Source organism: Centroberyx affinis, unplaced genomic scaffold (genome assembly GCF_046629955.1).
Source record: "Centroberyx affinis isolate AG114_WGS23_722 - 3 ecotype Tasmania unplaced genomic scaffold, CSIRO-AGI_Caff_v1 ptg001010l_1, whole genome shotgun sequence".
Classification (NCBI taxonomy): domain Eukaryota; kingdom Metazoa; phylum Chordata; class Actinopteri; order Beryciformes; family Berycidae; genus Centroberyx; species Centroberyx affinis.
Window position 1 is genome coordinate 7,501 of NW_027279573.1, and position 22,330 is coordinate 29,830.

Here is a 22,330-nt window from a genome sequence, read left to right on the forward strand (position 1 = left end):
TCAAAGCAGGGCCATTTTTTTTCTTCTTGGTTTGGAATTGATGAAAACGTGCAGTTCGGTAAAGGGTGCCATATAATTGCTGTCCATAAACTACTGAATGCTTGTCTTGCAATACTGGCATTTGCATAAGAGTAAGTCAACTACATGTGTCCAATCGTTTTAAACTTCACTAGGTCTATAGGTCTCCACAAAATAATTCTTATTGCTCTGTGTCCACAAGTGGAATATGTTGTAAGATTGTTTCTGTTCTGTTGTCCTGATGTGCCTACCTTTCTCTGGTTTGGGTGCTTGGACAAAAGAAGAGGAGGAAAGGCAGATTCCCAGGTCAATTCACAGAATGTCATGAAATTGATAATATACTAATGAAGAGTGCCTATCAGCTAACCTGTCATCCCATTCATAAATGGCAGTAAAAAACAAGATTTGCAGGTGAGCTTTTCATATAACTACACTCTTTGATTCTCTCTACACTTTGTCATCATAGATACTGTATATTCAAGGCAAAAACAACTGGTCAGAATGATTTGACAGGGTTTTATGAAAGAATGTCAAATCCCTTATCTCACTGTAATGAGCTATGACAACACTTTATTTCTCGGCTCCACTGTAATGTTCAACCTTACTGAGAGGAAATGGATTATATATTATCTTCATTCATTATAATGTCTTCAGTCCAGTATCGCAGTGGAAAATGTGTTTCTCCCATTGCGTGTCTTTACCAGAAAGCACTGCTGAAAGGTTTACCTATATCCAATTTCAGTATCTTCTGCTGTGAATCACGTGTCCTGTTCTGTTTCCTCCTCCCCATTTTGGCACCCTGAGTAAAATACAGAAGGGAGGTGAACCAGTCCCTCAGCCGGGGAAAGAGCAACGCTCTCTCCACTGCTCTGTGTACAAGTGAAACTGACACCTTGACATGTCTGCATGTGTGCTGTGCAGTGTTTTGTGCATGTGTTTGTGTGTGTTATGTGTGTCACTTAGTTAATACTTGCTATACTGTCACAATGGTCTCCAACCTTGTCTGTGTATTTGAAGTTGGGAGCACACTGATCAAATCCAAAAGAATTAAAAACAAAAAAGTCTAAAAAGTTTAAGCTTGCTCTAAAAACAATCTTGTCCTCATGCTTTGCCATGAAAACGTCAGTCAATACTGCTTATTGATCATTGGCTCGATTTGTAGGTTTCCCCTCTGCCCTCCGGTTACATGCCCTCCGTCTTTCTGAGTTCTGTGACACGTCAAACCAACGTTCATCGTTTTACAGAACAGTAAGTCTTTTAACAAGTCTATCTGACTACCGATTCTAGGAAAATAAGCATGCTTTAGGTGCAGTTCTGTCACCCAGTTAACTATTTTACCCATGCAAGCATAATAAATCCTTCTCCTTTTGCCACAGCACCGCATCAGCTATGCATTCTAACCACAATCTAGAGGATGAATGCAAGGCAACAAACCCCAGTAGTGGCATTTCTAAATTTTGTGGTTTTAACAAGCAGTCCCAGTAGAAAAAGAGAGAAAAGAAGGCAGAAAAAGAAAAAAAAAGCTTAGCATGTTGACAAGCCGGGATGCTAGTGAAACTGGTTTGAACAGGGATTATCATATTCTGGCTTTGGTGAGTGTAAGGTGATGGTGATCATGTGTTTTCATGTACTGGATACAGCACTGTCTTTAGGTGACCATTTTCTCTCAAACGTTCTCAACCTCAGGTACATTGCACGTATGCTGACATTGGATTTGTGCGATCGGGATATGAGTAGGCACTTTCTACATAAACACTCGGGAAATAAAGTTTACATATCAGGTCTGTGGAAAACGAAAATCAGTCAAGTCAATGAAATAAAGAAATACCTAGGCTATTAATTAAAAAAACAAACAAAAAAAAAAACAGCGTACATGACAACAATTCAGTAAACAAAACAACAAAAGTTTTTCAATGGCACTCGCACCTTGGCTGAATAATTAATGTCATTACTTGGATAGAGAATACACTTTCTGGTTGTTCTAATATGAATATATTATAGGAATTAGGCAGCAACCATCAGGCACCTCTAGACCAGCAGCTCACTGTGCTCATTCTCATTCAGATTGTTCCCACTAGACTTTCAAAAGCACTGCTTTGTATTGTCAGCAGCCAATGGACAAGACACATCTTATTCCTCAGAGTTATAAGTGGCACCAGTGCACTATTTCACACACAGGTTACCACGCTCACTTTGGCTCACTGACACTGAGTGACAAGTTTTAGTGTTGTCCTTCTGGACAGAATCTTTTTAGCACCTTAGATTGTTGGAACAGTTCATTTTGAGAATATATTTTCAGCTGTTTGACAAAGAACTCCAGTCATGTATGCTACAGATGTCTTTCAGTCAACTAGAACAATTAGAAATACTTTTTTTTTTTTTTTACATGAAATATAAGGTCTGTCCAGACCCTGGCAGCCTTGATCAAGGAGTATTCTGTTAGAACGTAGTATATTAGGAAAAAAGTCACCAGTTTACTTTTTGGGATCACCTTGGACTTGATAAATCCAATGTTTTCTGCAACATACTGCACATTTAGAGAGATTAATTAATCTGTTGCATTCTCTTCCTCAGTAACAGAGGGTAATACCATGCAACGGTTTATAGAGTCACCATGGGCAAGGCTGCCATTTACAATCTTTAAGATCATACAAACTGTCTCAGTGACACATCACATTCCATTTGCAGTCAACAACTAAAATAAAACACAAATTTAAAGGTTTTCGTTCTTTGCTATGAAATCCAGGTGTGTGCAGTGATGGCAAAAGGTCTGGGTTCTCTATGGGAATGGAGACATGAGAGGCTTAAATGTTTTCTGTTTAAATATGACTCAGTCTGCAATATGTGTACCTTTTTGTTTTTGTGATCCTCGGCCAGCTGTGATCTTGTGGTCTTCAATGCTAGTGTGTATTTCACTGTATGATTATCTGTTCTGCAAAAATTAACTTAATTCTCTTGTTAAGCAATATAGCATTCACATTACTTGGCACCATTGGCAAAAAATTCTTGGTAGCCCAAAACAAAAAATGTAAACATAACCATACTTGTTTTAAGATAATTTTGCAGATTTCTCCTAACTCTAAATACAGTATGTTTTTTTTTTTACTTTTTCATATTGCAATAAGGTCATGCTTTAGCAAAATGTTCTTCTCAAGAACAATCAAAATAAAATAAAATACTCTTATAGTGAAATAGTTTTAATCATTTTACAGAGCATAGCCACTACTGCTTTTGTTGTTTTTTTTCCTTTTGACTCTGTTCATACTTTTCATGCACATAGCTCATTTTTATCCCAGGTATTTACACTATATACAAACAATACAACCATACTTCTTAGGCATTCAAACAAAACTATACAAATATTCTGTTTTTGTCTCGTACCTGTTTTTGACCCCTTTTTAATGAATAAAATAATATATTTCTAAAATACAATCCCCTTTGGGTAAATGTTTTTTTTCCTACGTACTTTCAGCCTTCTTTATATACAGAAACCGCTCAATTGTCAAAAATATGGATTTGTCAAACCCCTATTTTGGGACAAGCTTAGGGACCCCTCAAAGAATCTCTAAGACGTCAAGGCAATGTATGTGATCTTCCCCTCAAAAGCCTTCACAGGCTCTGAAGTTCATTTAAAAAGAACAGTAATAACCTTCATGACCATAATCGTTACAACACAAAAGAGGCAAGTTCTTTTCTCTTGTTAGGTTTCAGAGGAGCAATCAATTGAAATGAGGCAAATTGAAACAAAGAAGAAATAAAAGGAAGAGGACAATGTCAGGGTAGCTTCATTACCGAGATGGTATGACTCATGGGGGAGTAGGTGGGCATGTGGACCACTAAACTGGAAATGAAAAGTAAACCAGAGGATAGGCCGAAAGACTAAACCACAAGCACACAGGCGAAGACTTTTTGCCGAGAGTCATGCATTTTTTTTCTTGATAGGATTCGACAACATAGAATTCTGAAGATACAGGTCAGAAATACATCAGACATGATGGAACAAATACATCGGACAGGATGGAACAAATTCAAGTAATAAAGTAAGAATTTATACGATAAAGCAATAAGGTTTTCCGAAGAAATGGCAAGAAAGTAATATTTTAGCCCCCACCTGCTTCTGCTTGGTTAAACCCCTCCTACATTCATTTGTAGCTCCACCCATTGGGACAGACTGGTGGGGTAGAGCGCGGTGGGACAGGAAGAATTGTTGAGCTAAATTGAATGTACTCATCTACAGTAGTGAACAAGAGTGGACGTGTGCAACCGGATCAGTGGGTTACCAATATATTTGGTAAAAAATTCTTTCTTCGAATGAATTGATTGGTCACTTAAAAAGTTATGAAATACAATTAGAGCCCAAAGTGTTTCTGCATGGTCTCCTTATCCTCTGAGATCGTCCGACTCGGTGTACTCCTCTTTAGGTCCTCAGGTGTGACAGACCTCAGACATGTCCTGCATTCTCTTCCTTCACCGTCCAAAACCTCTTCGTACTCCAAAAAAGACAAAGCAATCCATGAAAAAGTGCAAAAAATGCCATGAAGCAAATGTTCTGCACCCCCCACCCCGACCCTTTTAGTTTATAATCCCATAGAAGTTGCCACTCTCCAACTGAAATCAAGTCAGTGGGAAGAAAGGATATGTGAAAAAATGCCGTTGTACATGTAATAGTAGTAGAACCAGTAACACTGCAGTAGTAGTAATAATTGCAGTGTTTGCATTGATGTTTTTTTCAATTCTCTTGTAAAATGTCTTGGGTACAAACGAAAAAAGAAAAGAGGAGTCAGGAGAGTGATGTCACATCGCGAGGGGGCTCTTCTGAGGGGTCTCATGTTCCCTGGCCCTTTTCAATTCTTTCACCCTGAAACACAGAGAGACAAGCGGCCATGACTACGACATTCATGACAGGTTTCTGTTGACAAGCTCATCATGACATTAGCCTAACAGCATCACACCATTCAGCCCAGATCATCAGGAACTAGAGCCGGTCTGGGAAAGAAAATGTCGGTCAGGATTAATTTCAACTCTACCACAATTACAGATGAAGTAAAAAATACTTGAAGTTAATACATTGAGCGGCGTGTGCTATTACAAATACGGAACAGACACAAATGTTGCTAACTATAATCTGTGCAGTAACAGAAGCTGATCATCTTAATTCATTTGAAAACAGAAATAACATATTAAGTGGCAGACATATTCCATAGGTACAGAGCTCTCAGTATTCCTTTGATAGTTACAAATGAACAAATTACATTCTTTCCAAACTTTATAATCTATTAGCTCAATGTTGAAAAGAATGAATGGTTCCTCTAAAAGGTCCCAGAGGCTGATAGGAATCAGCTCTCTGCATGGAAGACTAAAGAAAGTAAAATACACCTAATCCCAAGACATTCACTACATATAGTTTTTTTTTTTCAAATGTACATAATATGCATTGCTTTGCAGTTTACAAAATAAGAACACCAGAAGTGAGCCTGGTGTGGCATCATAGCAGAGGCATGTGTCCAAACAGAGTAGGAGTGAAAAGCGGTCAGCAAGCTAAGTAAACAGTACTCTTTACTTGTAAATTGACTGTAACACATCCACCACCATATGGATTTAGCCCTACTCTGGTTATTCTAAGCAGATGGTAAATACTTTAACACTTATGTATGGAATAGAGGCAGAGTATGTAGATGCATGGTTAGAAGCAGTATGTGGAAGTGTGTGTGTGTGTGTGTGTGTGTGTGTGTGCACCAATGTGCTGCTTCCTTTCACGCTGAGCTGGTGTGCTCCCTGGAGGTGTGAGTCCATTACAGCTCTGTGTTGTAGCCTCAACGGGTGGAGCATCCTATTGTTTGCCTTTTCACGGTGACCTATATGTTATCACAACACTGTAACCTATATCATATGTAGCAGACAAGCCTGCCATCACAACTGGTTACAACAACAATCTTGCTCTGAAAGCACAGTAACCTATTTTAGTACAGCATGACTACCCACTCACACGGGCACTGTAGATATGGAAAAGAGCAATAGCAGGTAATATGAATGTCAACAGCAAGCACATTAAGATCTTACAAAAAAAGTGAAATAATCAAATTAACAGTTCTAACTTTTATATATGCTGTTTGAAGCATTTTTCCCCATCAGGTGTATATGAAATATTTTTTGTGATGATGTGTCATTGAACCAGTGACCATGTTACATCCAGCAGTACTGACAGTTTGAGTAAAGGGAAATTAGAGGAGGTCAAGTCCCCCTCCCAGTCTGTCAATTGGCTAGAAACAGGACACACAGCCAGTCAGACAGACAGACAGCTACTTGAGAAAATAGCCGGCCCATAGCATGCCTAAAGGTAGAAGAGCAAGGCCCAAAGTTGTCACCACTTGACATGCAACAGAATAAAACATGATCGAGAAAAAACCTTCCGTTCTCTCAAACTGGTATCTTCATAACCACACAGAACTGAAATAACAAACCAAAAACAAACATAAAAAAAAAAAAACATTTCCAAGGAGAGAGAGAAAGACAGAGATAGAGAGAGACAGAGAAGTGGCCTGTTAAGTGTTGCAGTGATGTTGTCATTCATAAGCAGTGGTTAGTTTAAGAGTTTAAGATCGGTTCTGCTCTAAATCTGAGCTTCTCAGTCCACCTGTGGCTCCAGTCGGCAGCCTTCATGCAAGCAGGCATCAAGCAACAGTGATGGAGAGAGAGAGAGGGGGGAGATGGAGGGAGAGAGAGAGCGAAAGAGAGAATGAGAGTGAGGGAGGAAGGGAGGGAGGGAGAGAAAGTGAGGGGCAAAGCCTCAGGAGGAGATAATTGTATTATTAAAGAGAGAGAGAAAGTGAGAAAGAGAGACAGAGAGAGAGAGAGAGAGAGAGAGAGAAAGGCAGAGACATACAGAATAAACAGGGAGAGAGAAGCACGAACTGAGTTGCTGAGGCTGCACTCACCCGCTTGAACAGTCTATGGTCCATCAAGGGGCTTGGCGTAAACAGCAAAACAATACCAGACAGCTATTAGCACACAGTAGGCACTGTGAGGGAGGGGGGCGAGGACAGGTGGGGGCCAAATACAGTGAGGGGGGAGGGAGGGAGGGAGGGCCTGAGGTGTTGGAGACATGTCTAACCACCCAATCCATTTTCCCCCCAAATTAAATAACACAGAATGTAAAAAAAAAAAAAAGCTTCATTGTCTTGTTGAGGGAAAGAAAGTATTGTCAAGCTGTGAAACAAGTGGTAATCTCTACTCTGTCTTACTGGTTAGCTCTATAGGCAAAGACTCTCTTAGACCATTTACTAACCCTGGCATTGGATCTAATGAATCAGTCTAGATCTATGAGTATGTCTAGCCTAGTGTGTGTGTGTGTGTGTGTGTTTCTGCGTATGTGAGTATGTGTGTGCAAATCTAACAGCATACGTCCCTATGTGACCCAGGGTCGGGACCTACCTGTGGCGGCAGCGACGTAGGAACCTCATGATCTTCCTGGCAGCCTGATCCTGCCTCTTAGTGAGCAGACTACCTCTACAAAAGACAAGACGGAGAATGCTGTTTAACAGTCCGTAACGCAGTGTTTGTGTTGAAAACTGGCACATCTGTATAGTAATGCTGTAGCACTCATAGGGCTGAAGATACGGATTAGACTGATTTTTATCTTTCCGTAAAGATGAATAGAAGGGTTCTATTCCAAATGCAGTATTTTCATTTTGGAAATAAAAAAAATCATAACCTGAAGCTTATTATTCATCTTTAAAATCTTGAGGGTCCAGTCTGTTATCAATTTGTGAACCACAGACTTAAGTTACCTATTATCCTTAAAAAAGTACATTCATTTATTTCACTTTTGCACAATCAATAATTTTTGTAATGGTAGGTAAAAATGGGTCTTTTCATGTGTTGCTATCGCTGGCAGTGTTAATGCTATTATATTCCAGTATTTGGCTTTAATACGTGGCTGAGTGTCTACCTCAGTTTGTGCTGCACCAGGGCAGCAGCTGCCCCACGGCGGTGGGGCTTCAGCCTGCCAAACTCCTTGTAGCTGCGGTAGTACTGCTGGATGAGCACGGCGGCCCTCCTGCTCTGCTGGAACTTCTTCTGCTCGTGGTAGCTGCGGAACTTACTCTGGATAAGGATGGCGGCCTGCGTCATCTTCTTATAAAGTGCATACTGCCAACAAGAGCAAAACAATGCGTCATGCTCACTGGGATGTGAACGCTGCACCAGTACTATGCGGTCACACAGTAGTAGAAGAATATATGACACAACGTAATGCAACCTGTTCAGTTGGCGGTAGTGAAATCTAAGGCACTGAAAATGTGTTACCTTCAAGGCTATCCATGTTAGCTTGCAAACAGAAAAAGGGAAAAATTGTGAATCACGGACTGGCATAACAAAAGATCAGCCTGGGTTTAAAAAAAGCTGAAAAGCTTCAGTGAAGGTATTTCAGAGGGTATTTAGGTATTTAACTCATGATATCTGCCTCATAAAGGACTGTAATGTAGACTAACTACATTGAAATATGTAGAATCAAGCATTTAGTTGACATGAACGTATCCATAGGAGCACCTACAGTGCTTTGGTGGTGCCTACCTGTTTGTATTTCTTGTAACAACGTTGAATAACGGCAGCAGCTACTTCCTGTTGCTCTCGGAGCGGGCGCCCCTGTAGGAGAGTAGAGTGGGAGAGGTCAGGGTTCACAATAGGAGCTGCTTTATTGCCACAAATGACATTAGTGGCTCTGTCAAGTCTCCCTGAGGTCTCCTGGTGTCTGGCCCATGAGTGGCACCCTGGAATGAGTCCACCCCTGGTAGACTGGCCCCCATGTGAGGACAGGGGATGAGGTGGTGAACTGCTGCTGAGAGATTCTCCATTTTGGGCTGGGTTGGCTGGGAAAGAGACGGAGAGCCATAGGTCCACCTCAGTATCAGCTGGTAGAAGGGCATAACAGATGACTGTGAATGACAGCGAACAGTTTGACATGTGGAAACTCATTAAAAGTAGCTGCGGGGGGGAGGTAGCAAGGTGAGGAATGGGGTCGGGCAGAGGGAGGGTGAGGGACTGGTGTGTGGAGAGCTAGTTAAGAACAGGCAGTAGCGGGATCCATACACTTAACTTACAAAGAGAGAGAGAAAGAGAGAGAGAAAGGCAGAGAGAATCAGAATACATAGGTGAGCTTAATCAGATTTATTTGGAGCGGGGGACGGGGGACAGTGCAGTCGTTCTTCTAAGCAAGGCCATGCTCTGCTCAAGCCACCTTTCCCATGCTGAAACCACAGGGACACAAGGCTTTGGATATATATTTGTTTGTGTTGTTATGTGTATATGAGGAGAGGAACAGAGACAGAGATAGAGACAGAATAATGTGAATAATATTCAGTGTGAATATAAAATTTACAGAATATCCCCAGAAGGAAGGTAGTAGTGAACTGTGTCACAACCCTGAATATTACTTAAATGATCAGAGCACCAAAGCTTAAAACCAAATAAACTTTCACCTTTGAACAACTCTCGTATTTCATCCATCATTGAGACAAAAAAAACAACTTAATCAAATTATACCAGTCCTAGCAGTGCAGCCCCCTCACTGTGGGCAGCAGTACACACAGCATTTGGCACCTGACCCTGGGCCTGTACCTTGTACTTGCGGAAGGCAGTTTGGACCAGGCGGGCGGCCTCGTACAGCTCTCTCTGCTCTGGGTCTGACAGAGTCAGCTGGGCCAGGTCTCGCTCCACCTTGCTGTTGGAGGCGTTGATGAACTCGCTCCAGTCGGCTGGGGAGGGGAGGGTGGACCTCTCCAGGGGCCCCTCTCTCAACGGAGACCCCCCTGGACTGAGGCTGGGGTTGGATGATGGGGTCAGGGGCTCGCTATACAGAGATCTGAGGGAAGACAAATGACAGAACTTTTCAGTACATTTCAGAGCTCTTTATTTATATTTATGGTCAATGTACAGGGTAGCAATAGAGAGTGACTATGCAAGTTTATTCTAAGCCTGTGTACCCCATATTATCCTTATTATCCACCAGCTGTTAAAACAATGTTTTGTCCCAACAAGGGCAACTTTGGTGTGAGGAATAACGAATGGGACAAGCAATGTACTGTACAATAGTGTACACTTCAGACATTGTTTTTCTTTATTCAAGCTGTTTTTTAGGTCACTACAAGTGCATTTGTGAATTAATTTGGGAATGTGCATATACAAAGGCTGTGAGTTCTGTATTACCCCCCACCAGTTAAAACAATATTTTGGCCCAACAAGATAGCCCATTTGGACAATATTAGTGTCGGCTAATAAAGCATGGAAAGCAAGTGGGAATATATGCATTGACACACACACGCACACACACACACACACAGCGTGTACTGCATTTCAACTCCACGCTGCTCCTTACCGTAGGTGTATGATGCTCGGCAGCTGCTCCACGTCTCCCAGGTAGTTGGCCAGCCAGTTCATGGTGTTGCTGACCCCTGTGGTGTCTAAGGGCACAGAGTCCACGGCGGTGAAGTTCTCCCTTTTTATTCTCTCTGGGGTTGCCTCAATGATGTGCTCTGCCAGAGTCATCATGTTTACCTGTTTCATCGGGATAAAACAGAGATGACTGAGAACACGTCTCACCTTGTCAACGTTATGCCACTATAGTGGTTCAATGGCTTAGCGACTAGCTATTTTAGTGCATTATATAGGCATGCAGGATAAATTGCTTATTTTCTTCTAATATGTTTGGCACACTATGTGTCAAGAAATGGCTTTAGTAATAATTGAGAGAATAATTGTGATGACAGTGGTGTTGTAGGTGGAATCCTAATCCAGCACTTCATTCCTTGGTGGAGTAGTAAAACTAAGATGGATGGCTGGAGGACTTGGCTATGGGACTGGATCAATGGAGAGAGTTTATTATGCTGTGATGGAGGTTGACAGAGTGCCAGGTAGGCCTAGTGTGTAAGTGTGTGTGTGTGTTTGTGTGTGTGTGTCCTCCCCAATGCAGAAGTCACACATGAAAGAACTGGTAGCATGGCACTGATGTCCCTTCCAATCTGAATCTCATCTTGCCATGTTTTCTTCACTGGTGACAATCTAGATCAATATGCATGCCACTTTCCAAGGTGGTGGCACTTAAGTCTCCGTACCACATCCTTCCTCTGAGAAAATGCACATATAATGAAGAAGCATACTATACTGTATGTGCGCTCATGCCATTTGTGTGACACTTTTATCCAACAGCATTTAACAGTATAATGAGTGAACATGTTTTTGGCCCCAATGGAATTGACCCCTGTAGTATCATGCTCTACCCATTGAGCTATACAGCACCACAAAGAATCGACAGACACAGTTAAGTTTCTATTCTGACCTGCAGGTCATCCATCTGTGTGAGACAGTCCTGGTTCTCCAGATCTTCCCGATAGGAGAGCAGTTCTGTGTCAGCCATTTCTCTGTCTGCCATCACCAGCATGCCTAGCTGTTCCCGCTGACGTAACCGGTTGGCCAACTTCTCTTTTCCCAGGCTGCTGCTGCTTCCACCGACCCCCAACCCCTTCCTCCCTAAGCCGCTGCTAGAGAAACTCTCTCTGGAGGTCCATCTGGTGGTCCCTGTGCTGCTTCCTCCAGAGAGACCCTTGTCTGAGCTCAGACCCTCTGAGGACAGGCTCTTGGGACTAGAGGACAGCTTGTGGAGCTGCTGCTGCTCCAGGCTCAGCGGGACAGACATGGCCTTGTCAGGCCGGGCCTGAAACAGTTCTGGGTTGGGTTTGTGTTTTTTGGCCTGCGGGAGGTCTCTCTGGCTCTCGCTGCTGTAGTAGTTGGAGGGTTCTGACCTGGGCCTTCTCAAATCTGCAAGAAACATAACATGTAACAATTAGTGTCTAGTTTTGGTGTATAACTACCTAACAAACAATAAGGGATGTTCCTGTGAGTGGCTCCTTGTGTGATGCACCCTTGAAAATGCTATTGCCCTGACTGATTCTTAGGTGCCACCAGCCCAACAACTTCTTCTCAGTCTAATAGAATTGTAAACAGAGGGTCACACTGGCCTGGATTGAGGTTGGTGGTGCTGGAGGTGGTTGTGGTGGTGGCAGCACCCCCTTTCTTTCCGCTGGGTGCTACCACGCTGTCGTTGGCCCAGCTGACCATCCAGCTGTCACTGGTGGGGGCGTCAGGGGCCGGGGAGAAAGACATGCGGGTTGTGGGCGGTAGAGGGGCGGGGGGCTGCTGCTCTTCCCTCTGTAGCTGCTCCAGACACTCGGCCAGCTTGGTGTGGCCACGAGAGCGGGCAATTGACAGGGGCAGGCGGCCCAGAGAGTCTGGGATAGCCAGTGCACGCCGGTCCCATTTATACAGGACCACCGCCGCCTCCAGGTGACCCAGCGCACACGCCCACATCTAGACATGAAACAGAGGGATGAAGAAGCCAGAAAACAGCATACAGGAACAGAGTTAGAGGTTTTCTCTAAACTTAATGGACAAGAAAATCATACTACACTGACCCACAGGTTGCATCCACTCCAATGGTGCCCACAGATTCCCTCACCACAGACCAGGAGGGGAGCAATTTGCGGTTTCATAGTTGCTCACATAATTCTAAAGATTTTAACTTGAGCTCTCTTACCAGAGGCGTGCAGGAGAAGTGGTCCACGTTGAGAGGGTCCACCTCCAACTCCAGGTCAATACTATCAGCATGCTTTGTGCTGGATGGAAGATAGAACACACTTAGCATCTCTCTGCTATTTAGTGTGTGGCAAACAGAATCTAAAAAAACACTAAACCTTCATTATATCGATTGTGATTTGAAGTGTGTTTTGAAATTCTCACCGCCACTTGATGAGCGTCTGGATGAGGGTGGCATAGCCTTGGCCTGCAGCCAGGTGAAGGAGCGTCATGCCTCTGAAGGTCTTGGAGTGGATCAGATGTTTAGACTTGGCCCAGCAAGCTCTGCTCATCATCTTCTCACAGACCACCACCACACGGCTCTCAAAGGAGCTGCTGGCCTGTGCCTGGGCCGATACACACTTACATACACAAAAGAGCAGAATGTCATTGGTTGTTGCATTTTGTTTTGCACAAAAAAAAAATTAACAAAGAAAAATAAAAGCCCACTCAATTTGGTTAAATATAATTATACTGTAAATCTTTCAGCCACTAAATAATGATAAAGACAATGCGCTCGCTACAGCAAATGTAATGTCATATGCATTGATTGTCTTCACTGTAGCCTATATCCTATGAGTAGCCTGATGTTGCTTTTTACCTGTGACTGGCTGTTGTTGCCTCCCCCTCCTCCTCCTCCTCCTCCTCCTCCACCCCCTGTACCCCCTGCTCCTCCCCCAGCTCCGGCACTCCCTGCACTGCTCTGCTGCTGGTGGCTGGCCATCTCCGCCATCCTCCTCTCCATCTGCTCCAGGCGCTCCAGGATAGACATTCTGAACTGGTTATCTGGGCAAGCAGTGGGACACGGAGGAAGAACACGTCAGCACACAACCAGCATCCAGTGTGCAAAAAATGGCTGTCTTTGCTGTGACCAGCACAAACAACCCTGTGTCCTGACAAGACAAATGATCATGCACTATGCACCGCAAGCTGCACCAGATATGTTGTTCTGAAGTGCACTGAGCAGCATTAAGTCTGTCGCAGTGACTTGGGGCTTAACAACATGAGACATACACCAAAATGTTTAAGAACACATGCACAGCTGACACCAAGTTCATTTTCCACTTTCAGCTGCAAGACACAAAACCCAGGGCGTAATCGTTATTAATCTCCTGAGAACGTCAGTGAAAACAATAACATCAATCATTAACTTCATCAAAACAATTGGCTTTACTAAAATAACCTTTAAAGCCCATCAATCATCTGCTAATGCCTCCCAGCACTGAGCTCCTGCCTCCATCTCTCCTGCACCACTCCATCAACGCAGCCCCAGCAGACTAATACAGGTTGGATGATTGGCCAGTGAGTAAGGGCTTGTTGAATGTGTCCACCCCTTCACACGGGGGTTAGACAAGCTGTGCAGGGAGTGTGCAGATGAAGGCCCTCTCCTGTTGATTAAGTACAGACCATTATGGCCAAGGTCTCCCATCCCACCCAGCCCACCCCCTATCTGGCTGTGGAGAATGTTCCACAGGCCCATATGGTAGGAGGGCTGAGTGGCTGGTGGCACAGAATCAGTCACAGCTTGCACCTATCCATAATCCTTGAAAACCCAGCCTTTCCATACATCGAGATGGATGGATGTGTATTGGGCTGCACAGCGTCTACATGCTGGGTAAGAGGCTACCCACTGCTTTGTACTCTGTGTCAATCAATGTGGTTTTAAGGGGTTGTTTCTGCTTAAGGTTTCTGCCTCAGACGGTGTAACTCTTGCAACAAGGAAATCAGAAATAGTAAACTTGCTGCATAATTCAAGACTTGAGTGGGGACAGAGCAGAGCAATGACTTGAAAAGACCCGTAAAGTGTGGTCTTTAGAGCATAAGCCTTTAAGTTAGTAAATCAAACACAAAAATAAACTCCTATGGCTTGAGGTCTAATTGAAAAATCAAGCAGAGTATAAAATTGCTGGGCAGAGTAAGATCACTGCACAAAATGCATTCGAGGAGCTAAAATTAAGAAGTCCATTTCAAACACTTATAAAAACTGCAATTTGACCTGCTGCAGTAAGTTGACATAAGACTATAATGCAAAGGCAGGAGGCCCACTGAGAGATCAAGCAATAAGCCCCGTGGACACACACACACACGCACGCACATGCACGCACCACACACACAGACACACACACACACAGTATGCTGTGCACAGACAGTGGAATGGGATGGGCACAGAGAGCCCACTGCAGCAGGGAGTGTAGAAGACTGCATTAGCATTCTCGCCACTATGAGGCCGTTTCTGTGGCAACCTGCTGCCGAGTGGTAACTAGGCGACAGGAACATGCCTGTGTGTGTATGGTCTGCCTGCGCGCTATTGGCTTATTGATGAATGGGAGGAGAGGGACTCGGTACACCAGCAAAAAAATGGGGAGAGAAAGGCAAACAATAAAAAAAATATGGAGTCCATAAATCTTCTTTGCTGTGCTGTATGTGTACTTGGCATACTCTCTTTTCTCTGTGTTGATGCCGTAGGTAGAGACCTAATGACTCTCTAAGTGGGGAGCCTTCACAGCACGACCCGGTGACATTTGCGCTTTGTGGTATCTTGGCAGTCACAGCTCTAGGCTCTGTGGAGAACTAATGTCACGCTCAGACTTCCTATATGCCAATGTAAAAGAGGTCAAGTAACTGCTATCATTCGGCAGCAAAACATAATGTCACTGGCTAGTAAATTACTGCTATCAGTGACAACATGCTGCACTGTGAATAATGGACTTAGAGGACAATAACGAGATCTTCTCTGCTTTCCATCCCTCCCTACTGTATGTTGCACACTGAGCCTGCTGTCAGATCAGCAGCCCTCTCTCATACAGACTTGGAGTGTCTGCAGTGTTTCTTCTCATGTGGGATCCATCTTCACCAGGTGAGGTAGAGAGCTGAAGGCCTGTGTCTGAGTGCTTTTGTCTGGGGTGGGGGGGGGGTGGGGGTGGGGTGGGGGTTCACGGCCCTACAGCCTGTCTAGGCACAGGGTTATGCTCCCTCTCTCTCTCCCACTGGCTGACATGAGGGAACAGACCCACAAAAAGAGAGAGAAAGAGAGAGAGAGAGACAAAGAGAGAGATATTCATACAGAGAGAGAGATAGAGAGAGAGAGAGAGAGAGAGAGATAGATAGAGAGAGAGAGAGAGAGAGAGAGAGAGAGAGAGAGGGGTAGTTAGCGGTAGGCTGACATGTCTTTGTTCAGACCCAGTGCTGCAGTGTGCTGCAGTGCAGATGATGTCATCTCCACCTGCTGCCTGCTGCTCCAAATGCGATGCACGTCTACTGCAGAGGGAGGAGGATGGGGGTGGGGACGGGTGGGAGGGGAGAAGGAGGAGAGAGGGGAGGCGAGCAGCCAAACAGAACTATAACAACAAGGTGACGTCGTTAACACCCTCCCATTCTCCAGTTTACTCCCTTGTGACGGTGTGTGGCAGCAGACGTGGTCACTCTCGCACATTTAGGGCACACTGTGACACTCTATTTCTGACATGCTATTTTAGACAGGGATCAGGTGCAAACATGAGGCAGACCACCACTCATTACATTTAAAGTTCTTGAATGAGTGGTGATTTGTCAACTAAAGCATAAAACGACACTTGTCATGGCATACAGTAAGTATGTCCATTAAAGCCAGGCCAGTTTTCTGTGGATGAGTCCAACTCCCTTTGACACTTGTGGAGATTTATTCTACGTGACAAAGGTCTGAATCCTCGCCTTGCTTTCGGTGCTGTTTTCCCCCTGTTTCCCCATCTAAATTAGGCGTGAAATATACAAAAATAGAGTGGGCTCACCACTTTGCTTAATAAAAACCTACACTGATTTTCATGCTCCATAAATTCTCTGTCTGAACCCATCTCTGGCGTGGGTTATCCACTGAAGTGTTAAGTGTTATCTAGTGAGGGTTATTTATATGAAAACAGCGGACAGAGTAAAGAGTGCAGGAAATTTTAAACAGTTTTTCTGTGTAGGCTGTTATATAACTATTGTAGTGTACTGTACTTACAGTGAATAAGTTGCTAAATGACCAGTCTCAGCCCAGAGGTGAGAGGAAACACTAAACTTTGTGAAGTTGAGGGAAATCCTAAGATGTCACAACCACAACCTGAGCTCTTTTTTAAAAGTGTGACAACTGCCTAGGCTAAGAAGGGAATACTTAGCATTAAGCATGTGAAAACACAACTGCCTAATACTCTATGACAGGAGTTCTTGAACTAACTGGAACCCAAATGAGTCATTTCTTCTCTTGTCCTGGGATCTAGGCTCATAAATATATTACTAGTCTTGTCATCCTACAATATAGAGTAAAAAGCCAGGCTCCATAGGGAAAGTCACAAGTCTAGTGTGGGAAGTCGCTTAAGCATAAGATCCATCGCAAGAGTAACATACTTTGTGTGACCGATCTCTGCAGAGTCAATGCTATTCCTTAGTGTGTAATGACTGTTGTGTCTCACCACTCCACTGCTCCGCTCCACTGTTGCTTCTCATTAGCGGTTCTCAGGGGCCTTAAGCCGCGGCCACACTACTCCATCAGAAAATGGACAGAATTACTAACAGATAGATTTCTGTCCATTGGGTTGTTTTGGAACGTCAACACTATTTTTAAAAAAACGCCTCTGATTTGCGGTGACAAAGAAAAAGTTCAACTGGGTTGAACTTTCTGTCTGTCAAAATGAACGGAAATCTGACGGAGACGGGCGCGTCATCAGCGCTGCCCGGACAATGCACAGCTCTCATTGAAAATGAATTGAAATGAACAGAGACAGACAGACACAATGGATCAGTGTGGCCGCGGCCTTAAATGTCAAAGGACCTGTAAGAGGTTTGGTAGCTTTACATCTACAGAGCATCCCAGCCCTGCCCCCTGTGATCTGTCACATCTCTGGGACACGATGGCATCTCCTCATGAGACAGGTTGATACACACTGGGCAAAGGGAAGGAAGGACGGGGCTGTTTATTGACACTCAGTGGGATACTGGAGTGAAGGTGGGTTGGAGGGAGGAAGAAGACAGCAGGAGAGTTTACAGGGGAGGACAGGATAAGGGTGAAGAGGAGATGAGAGGACAGGAGGGGAGGAGAGGAGTGGAAGAAAGAAGAGAAAGTGAAGGAAGAAGAGAGGAGAGCTGAAGAGAGGACAAGCCGGGGCAGGAGAAGGAGAAGAGGTTGGGTCGGGTTAGTGGGCAGTGAAGGACGGCTCATCTGTCCTTGCACAGAAATGTCAAGGGTGAGGAGAACAGGAGAACTGTTATTGGAGCTCCATTGCCTTGGAAACACATGGGCGCACGCACGCACACACACACACACACACACACACACACACACACACACACACACGCACACACACACACACACACACACACACACACACGCACACACGTAAAGCAGCTGACCAGTACAAGAAGCGTATCATTTACTTATTCAATTGGCTCTCTGTTTATGATGCATTCATACTGAGTGGCAGACACATGCAGGGCATCATGGGACTGGTTAATCATTCACGATTAGTCTACGTACGACATCTACATACAGTAATATAAGACAAGCCAGTTAGCTACAATTCAAGGTATGTTATCTAATGAGGTTGCATTCAAGACACTGGACCAACAATACATGCTGAAATCACAGATGTGTTTTAGAATCATTGAGGGTCTGTTTCTGTTAGGCTTCAGATCAAGTGATAGGTCTGCTGTCCTTAGTCTTCAAAAGACACATTTGTCCTTTGTCCTAAAATGGCTTCATGGCTTATTCATATACTATAAGTGAACCTCTGGCAGAGTGTGGGTGGACACCTTTAATCCTCACTTCTGAACCTGTGGTTGTGTTCATGCCAATCAAGCTCAGTGCTGGACCTCATTATCTCTCCGCAGCCAGTCGACTCCTCACATGCAGCCTAGCAGAAAGGCTGGAGGCCAGCCTCCTTCTGGGTCTCTGTGTGAGCTGACTGACAGGAGCTGGTATTTGTGACCATGCAGAGGAAGGGGCCAAGCCATCTGGCAGCAGCCCTCACAGCTGGGACACATGGCTGTGTGTTGATCAAAGGCCGACTTCACTTTGACATACAGTAATGACCGGCTTCGGTTTTGTTCTATTGTTATTTTTCCTCTGACATTCTTTCTAGTGACTTTTATTCTCCTTAGTAGAGTGACAATAGGAGATTTGAATTGATCAAAGGTAGGTGATATGGTGATCTTTCTTTGGTAGAATCGAATCATGGCATCAAATCTATCTATGAGGAATCACATACCTTCATGATCAAACCTTGCGGTTGTAAACAAAGGCCAAATGAAATGACCACTCCAGATTCCTATAAATGTGGTTTTGATTTTTGCCATTTCAGTGCTGTCAAACATATTTGCTCTATGTTAAGTTATTGACCTTGTTTTGTATCCCAGGGACCTCAATCCAAAATCAATTTTTGCAAGGGACAAATCTGTCAAAATTGTACTGCTAGCTTGACTGCACTTGCACACAACAATTTGCAACCAGTATGCATCAGCAGAAACCCTTCACACAAGACATTCAGCTCCGATGTCAACATTTTGATTTCAAGGCTATAAAAAATTCAACACAAGTTAAGCTTGCCGGATGCCTGCATTACTAGTGTACTTCTCTTGTAGTGCATCAACAAATTACAGTGTGCAACAGGTGAGCAAAATGATAATTTCAGGGGATATTATGTGCTATAAGACAAAAGTGACTCCCCACTGTGTTTCTATATACATAAAAATAATTAATTCTCATCCATATAACTCAGTTTAATAACATTTAAAAAGCACACATTGTCTGAATGATACTTTTCTGTTGGTGTTAAACAAGGCAGCTAGGTTAAGGAACTCCTAACCTAATGGCATGTGTCCAGCTATACGGGTCAATATCAATACAGACTCAATGCTGAATAGATACTCTATACAATGTGTCACATTGAAGGTAAAATGCCAAGAGAAAACACCATTGGGGATTTGCTGTCATGCACTATTACATTAACAGAGAGATACATACATACAGTATTGGATTCTTGTCTTGAAAAGTAGGGCAGTTTGATTTTTTTTTTTTTTTTTTTAGAGAGATGCTCAATTGACAACAAGTACATTAGCTTCCTATTTGCATAGATAACTATATGCTGCTTGACTCATCAGCTGCAGGCAGGAGTGTAAATGAGAGATGAGTGGAGAGATAATTTCAATGATGAATCAATCTGATACAACACACCATGGCTCAAGGGACAGGATGTCTCCTAAGCTTTCCATTAATAGCAAGACAACACAGTTAGGCTAAACACATTCATAGGGTTCTCCGCACCCTCAAGGCATGGCAATCTTTTTAACATGGCACTTGGAATTACATTTTAGTCTTTTGACACATAATGCTATCTAGAGCATATTGTAGCAACAATTGCAATTTATAACAGGTAAAGCAAAGACAGACAGTAGAGTAGGCAGAGATACAGTAGTGAGCTGAGAACTGAACCCATCTGATCTTGAGGTATGCTTGTTTTGAGAGTGGGTAGTTCACCCTTCTTTTTTAATTAGGTGTTATGACAGGTACAACTAAGAGAGACAAGCATGTGGGTAGAAAGGGACACAACTGCATAGCATGAACTGGAATGGAACCTATACACAATCATGAATATGTGATAAGCGCATTAGCAGACCAGGACAAAAACAAAACATCTACCAAAAAACACCTCAAGTTACAGTTCTTATTATGCATTCAGCTTATGATACAGAAAAGTACACTATTCCCTGTTATCAAAGAGGTGGAGACCATAGTGCATATTTCAAATCACAACATAAACATAGAACTTATGAGATATTTCATGCTACAGACAAAAAACAATGCATAAGAATTTTGAAAAATCTGATATATGGAAAATTGACATATATTGGACTTTTAGTCTAAAAAGGCAGGTCTTATGAAATACAGTGGTAAGCTTAGCATGGACTAGAAAGTTATAGTTAAATAAATAATTGTTGCTGCCAAAAACTTTTTGAAAGGAATGAAAACTTTTATACTAGAACCCAGTAACGCTGAGTTTGTTGTTTTGAATGAGGTCATTCTGAATTATCTGGGAAACTTAAACAGCGGTACACAGGACAGCCACAGATGATTTGTTTCCTCTAAAGGGCTGTTTCCTCTTTTTAAACATTTTTACCTCTTTAAACCCTCCAGTCTGGGGCGATCCATCACTTCCAGGTATAAGAATTCAATTACTACAGTACCAATTACTACTACTACTAATACTACTGATCCTATTACCTCACTGCCACTGCTAGTACGAATATTACTACTACTACTACTACTACTACTATACCACCACCACCGCCACCACTACTACTACTATTACTGCTGCTGCTACTACTACACTAGCACGGCTAATACAAATATTAATACTTCCAGTACCACTACTTCTACTACCATACGTATGACTGCTTGCACTATTATCACATTTCCACTGCTAATATTAATAATATTACTACTAATATTGCTACTATGCTATTTCTTCTACAACCACACGACTACCACTAGCACTACTACTAGCCTATTACAACACCACTAATACTAAGTGGTTTTGTTCAGTTTGTGCCATTCCTACTACTATCGCTCAGGCTAAAATGTATGCACTCATGGTACTGTAAAGCACTTTGGATGAAAGTGTCCACTAAATGGCATGCATTGCTACTACTACTACTACGATTACTACTCTCAATGCATATACATTATGTAAAACAGCCAAAAGCACTATGGAAATCCCTCCAACATTTTAAAACATGTTCTAAAAGACTTGGCAAGGATGTCCTGCGGTGTTGTATCTAACATAGATCATATTTCCTTTAATAAAACATGTGGTGCAATGCATATCGTTGTCTTAGGATGTCTTAGGATATAGTCAAAACTTCAAAGAAGAGCAACAGGTAGATAGAAAATGTATGGCGAATTCTCTCTTTGTTTAATAGTCTAGAGTGACAGCGCTACACCAAAGCAAAGTTTGAGGACTAAAGGGGATAAAAGTGAAACGCCGTGTCCGACACACACAGGCGCTGATGTCGCTGTTCATAGATCCGTGGTGCTGAAACACTCAGCGACACTTACGAGGGGCTACAGTAGCTACTTGTAGTCCTCATTCCGGCTCATTTTAATGGTTTAATTTGGCAGTGGCGTTGACGAGGTCCGCTCTACTATCTGAACTAGGTAACAGCAGCCTAAGTAGGCAGATTTCACCGACGAGACACTGGCCCCGATAGCCTGACCAGGATACCAGGCTGCGACAACCCTCCACTGCGCTAGAGCAACTACCGTACTTCCAACAACACGTGAAACACCACTTGCAGCTGGCAAGGGACATTAACCCGAGTAGGTCGGGACGGGAACACACGGTCATCATATAGTTCAGTAAAACTGACCGTAAAGTGTCATGAAGCCGGGGAAAGCACCGTTTTGCCAAAACTACTAAGAAGTAGCGGCAGTATATGTTAGAAGGCAGGTGAAAGAGAGCTAGGACAACATAACTTCCTCGCTATTTAAATATAAAAAAAATACCGGGAAAGCAAGCATAGAGAGCTATGTTCTCTAAAGGCGTCAAAATGTATAAAGGGGAATTGTCGTGAGTCAGGAGTTGGCTACTATGAACCGTCAACTCTCCAGTGCTCTGCAATGAGGCAGAGTCACATGAAACACTTAAAGGAAGCATGTGGTCAAAATACACATTTCATTTCA

The 22,330-nt window shown here is 43.3% G+C and overlaps 1 protein-coding gene across 1 annotated transcript in view; it reads right to left on the reverse strand.

Moving 5' to 3' along the window:
* Positions 1-4,812: 4,812 nt before the first annotated feature.
* The window catches only part of camta1a (calmodulin binding transcription activator 1a), a 121,040-nt gene continuing 103,522 nt past the window's right edge, over positions 4,813-22,330 (reverse strand). The window contains exons 9-21 of the mRNA XM_071522618.1: positions 13,244-13,428; positions 12,808-13,004; positions 12,605-12,683; positions 12,030-12,378; positions 11,351-11,829; positions 10,391-10,569; positions 9,634-9,877; positions 8,590-8,661; positions 8,323-8,343; positions 7,967-8,166; positions 7,450-7,524; positions 6,931-6,984; positions 4,813-4,876 (exon numbers count right to left, since the gene is read on the reverse strand). Coding sequence (XP_071378719.1) covers positions 4,813-4,876; positions 6,931-6,984; positions 7,450-7,524; positions 7,967-8,166; positions 8,323-8,343; positions 8,590-8,661; positions 9,634-9,877; positions 10,391-10,569; positions 11,351-11,829; positions 12,030-12,378; positions 12,605-12,683; positions 12,808-13,004; positions 13,244-13,428 — 2,198 coding nt within the window. The remainder of the gene's footprint in view (positions 4,877-6,930; positions 6,985-7,449; positions 7,525-7,966; positions 8,167-8,322; positions 8,344-8,589; positions 8,662-9,633; positions 9,878-10,390; positions 10,570-11,350; positions 11,830-12,029; positions 12,379-12,604; positions 12,684-12,807; positions 13,005-13,243; positions 13,429-22,330) is intronic.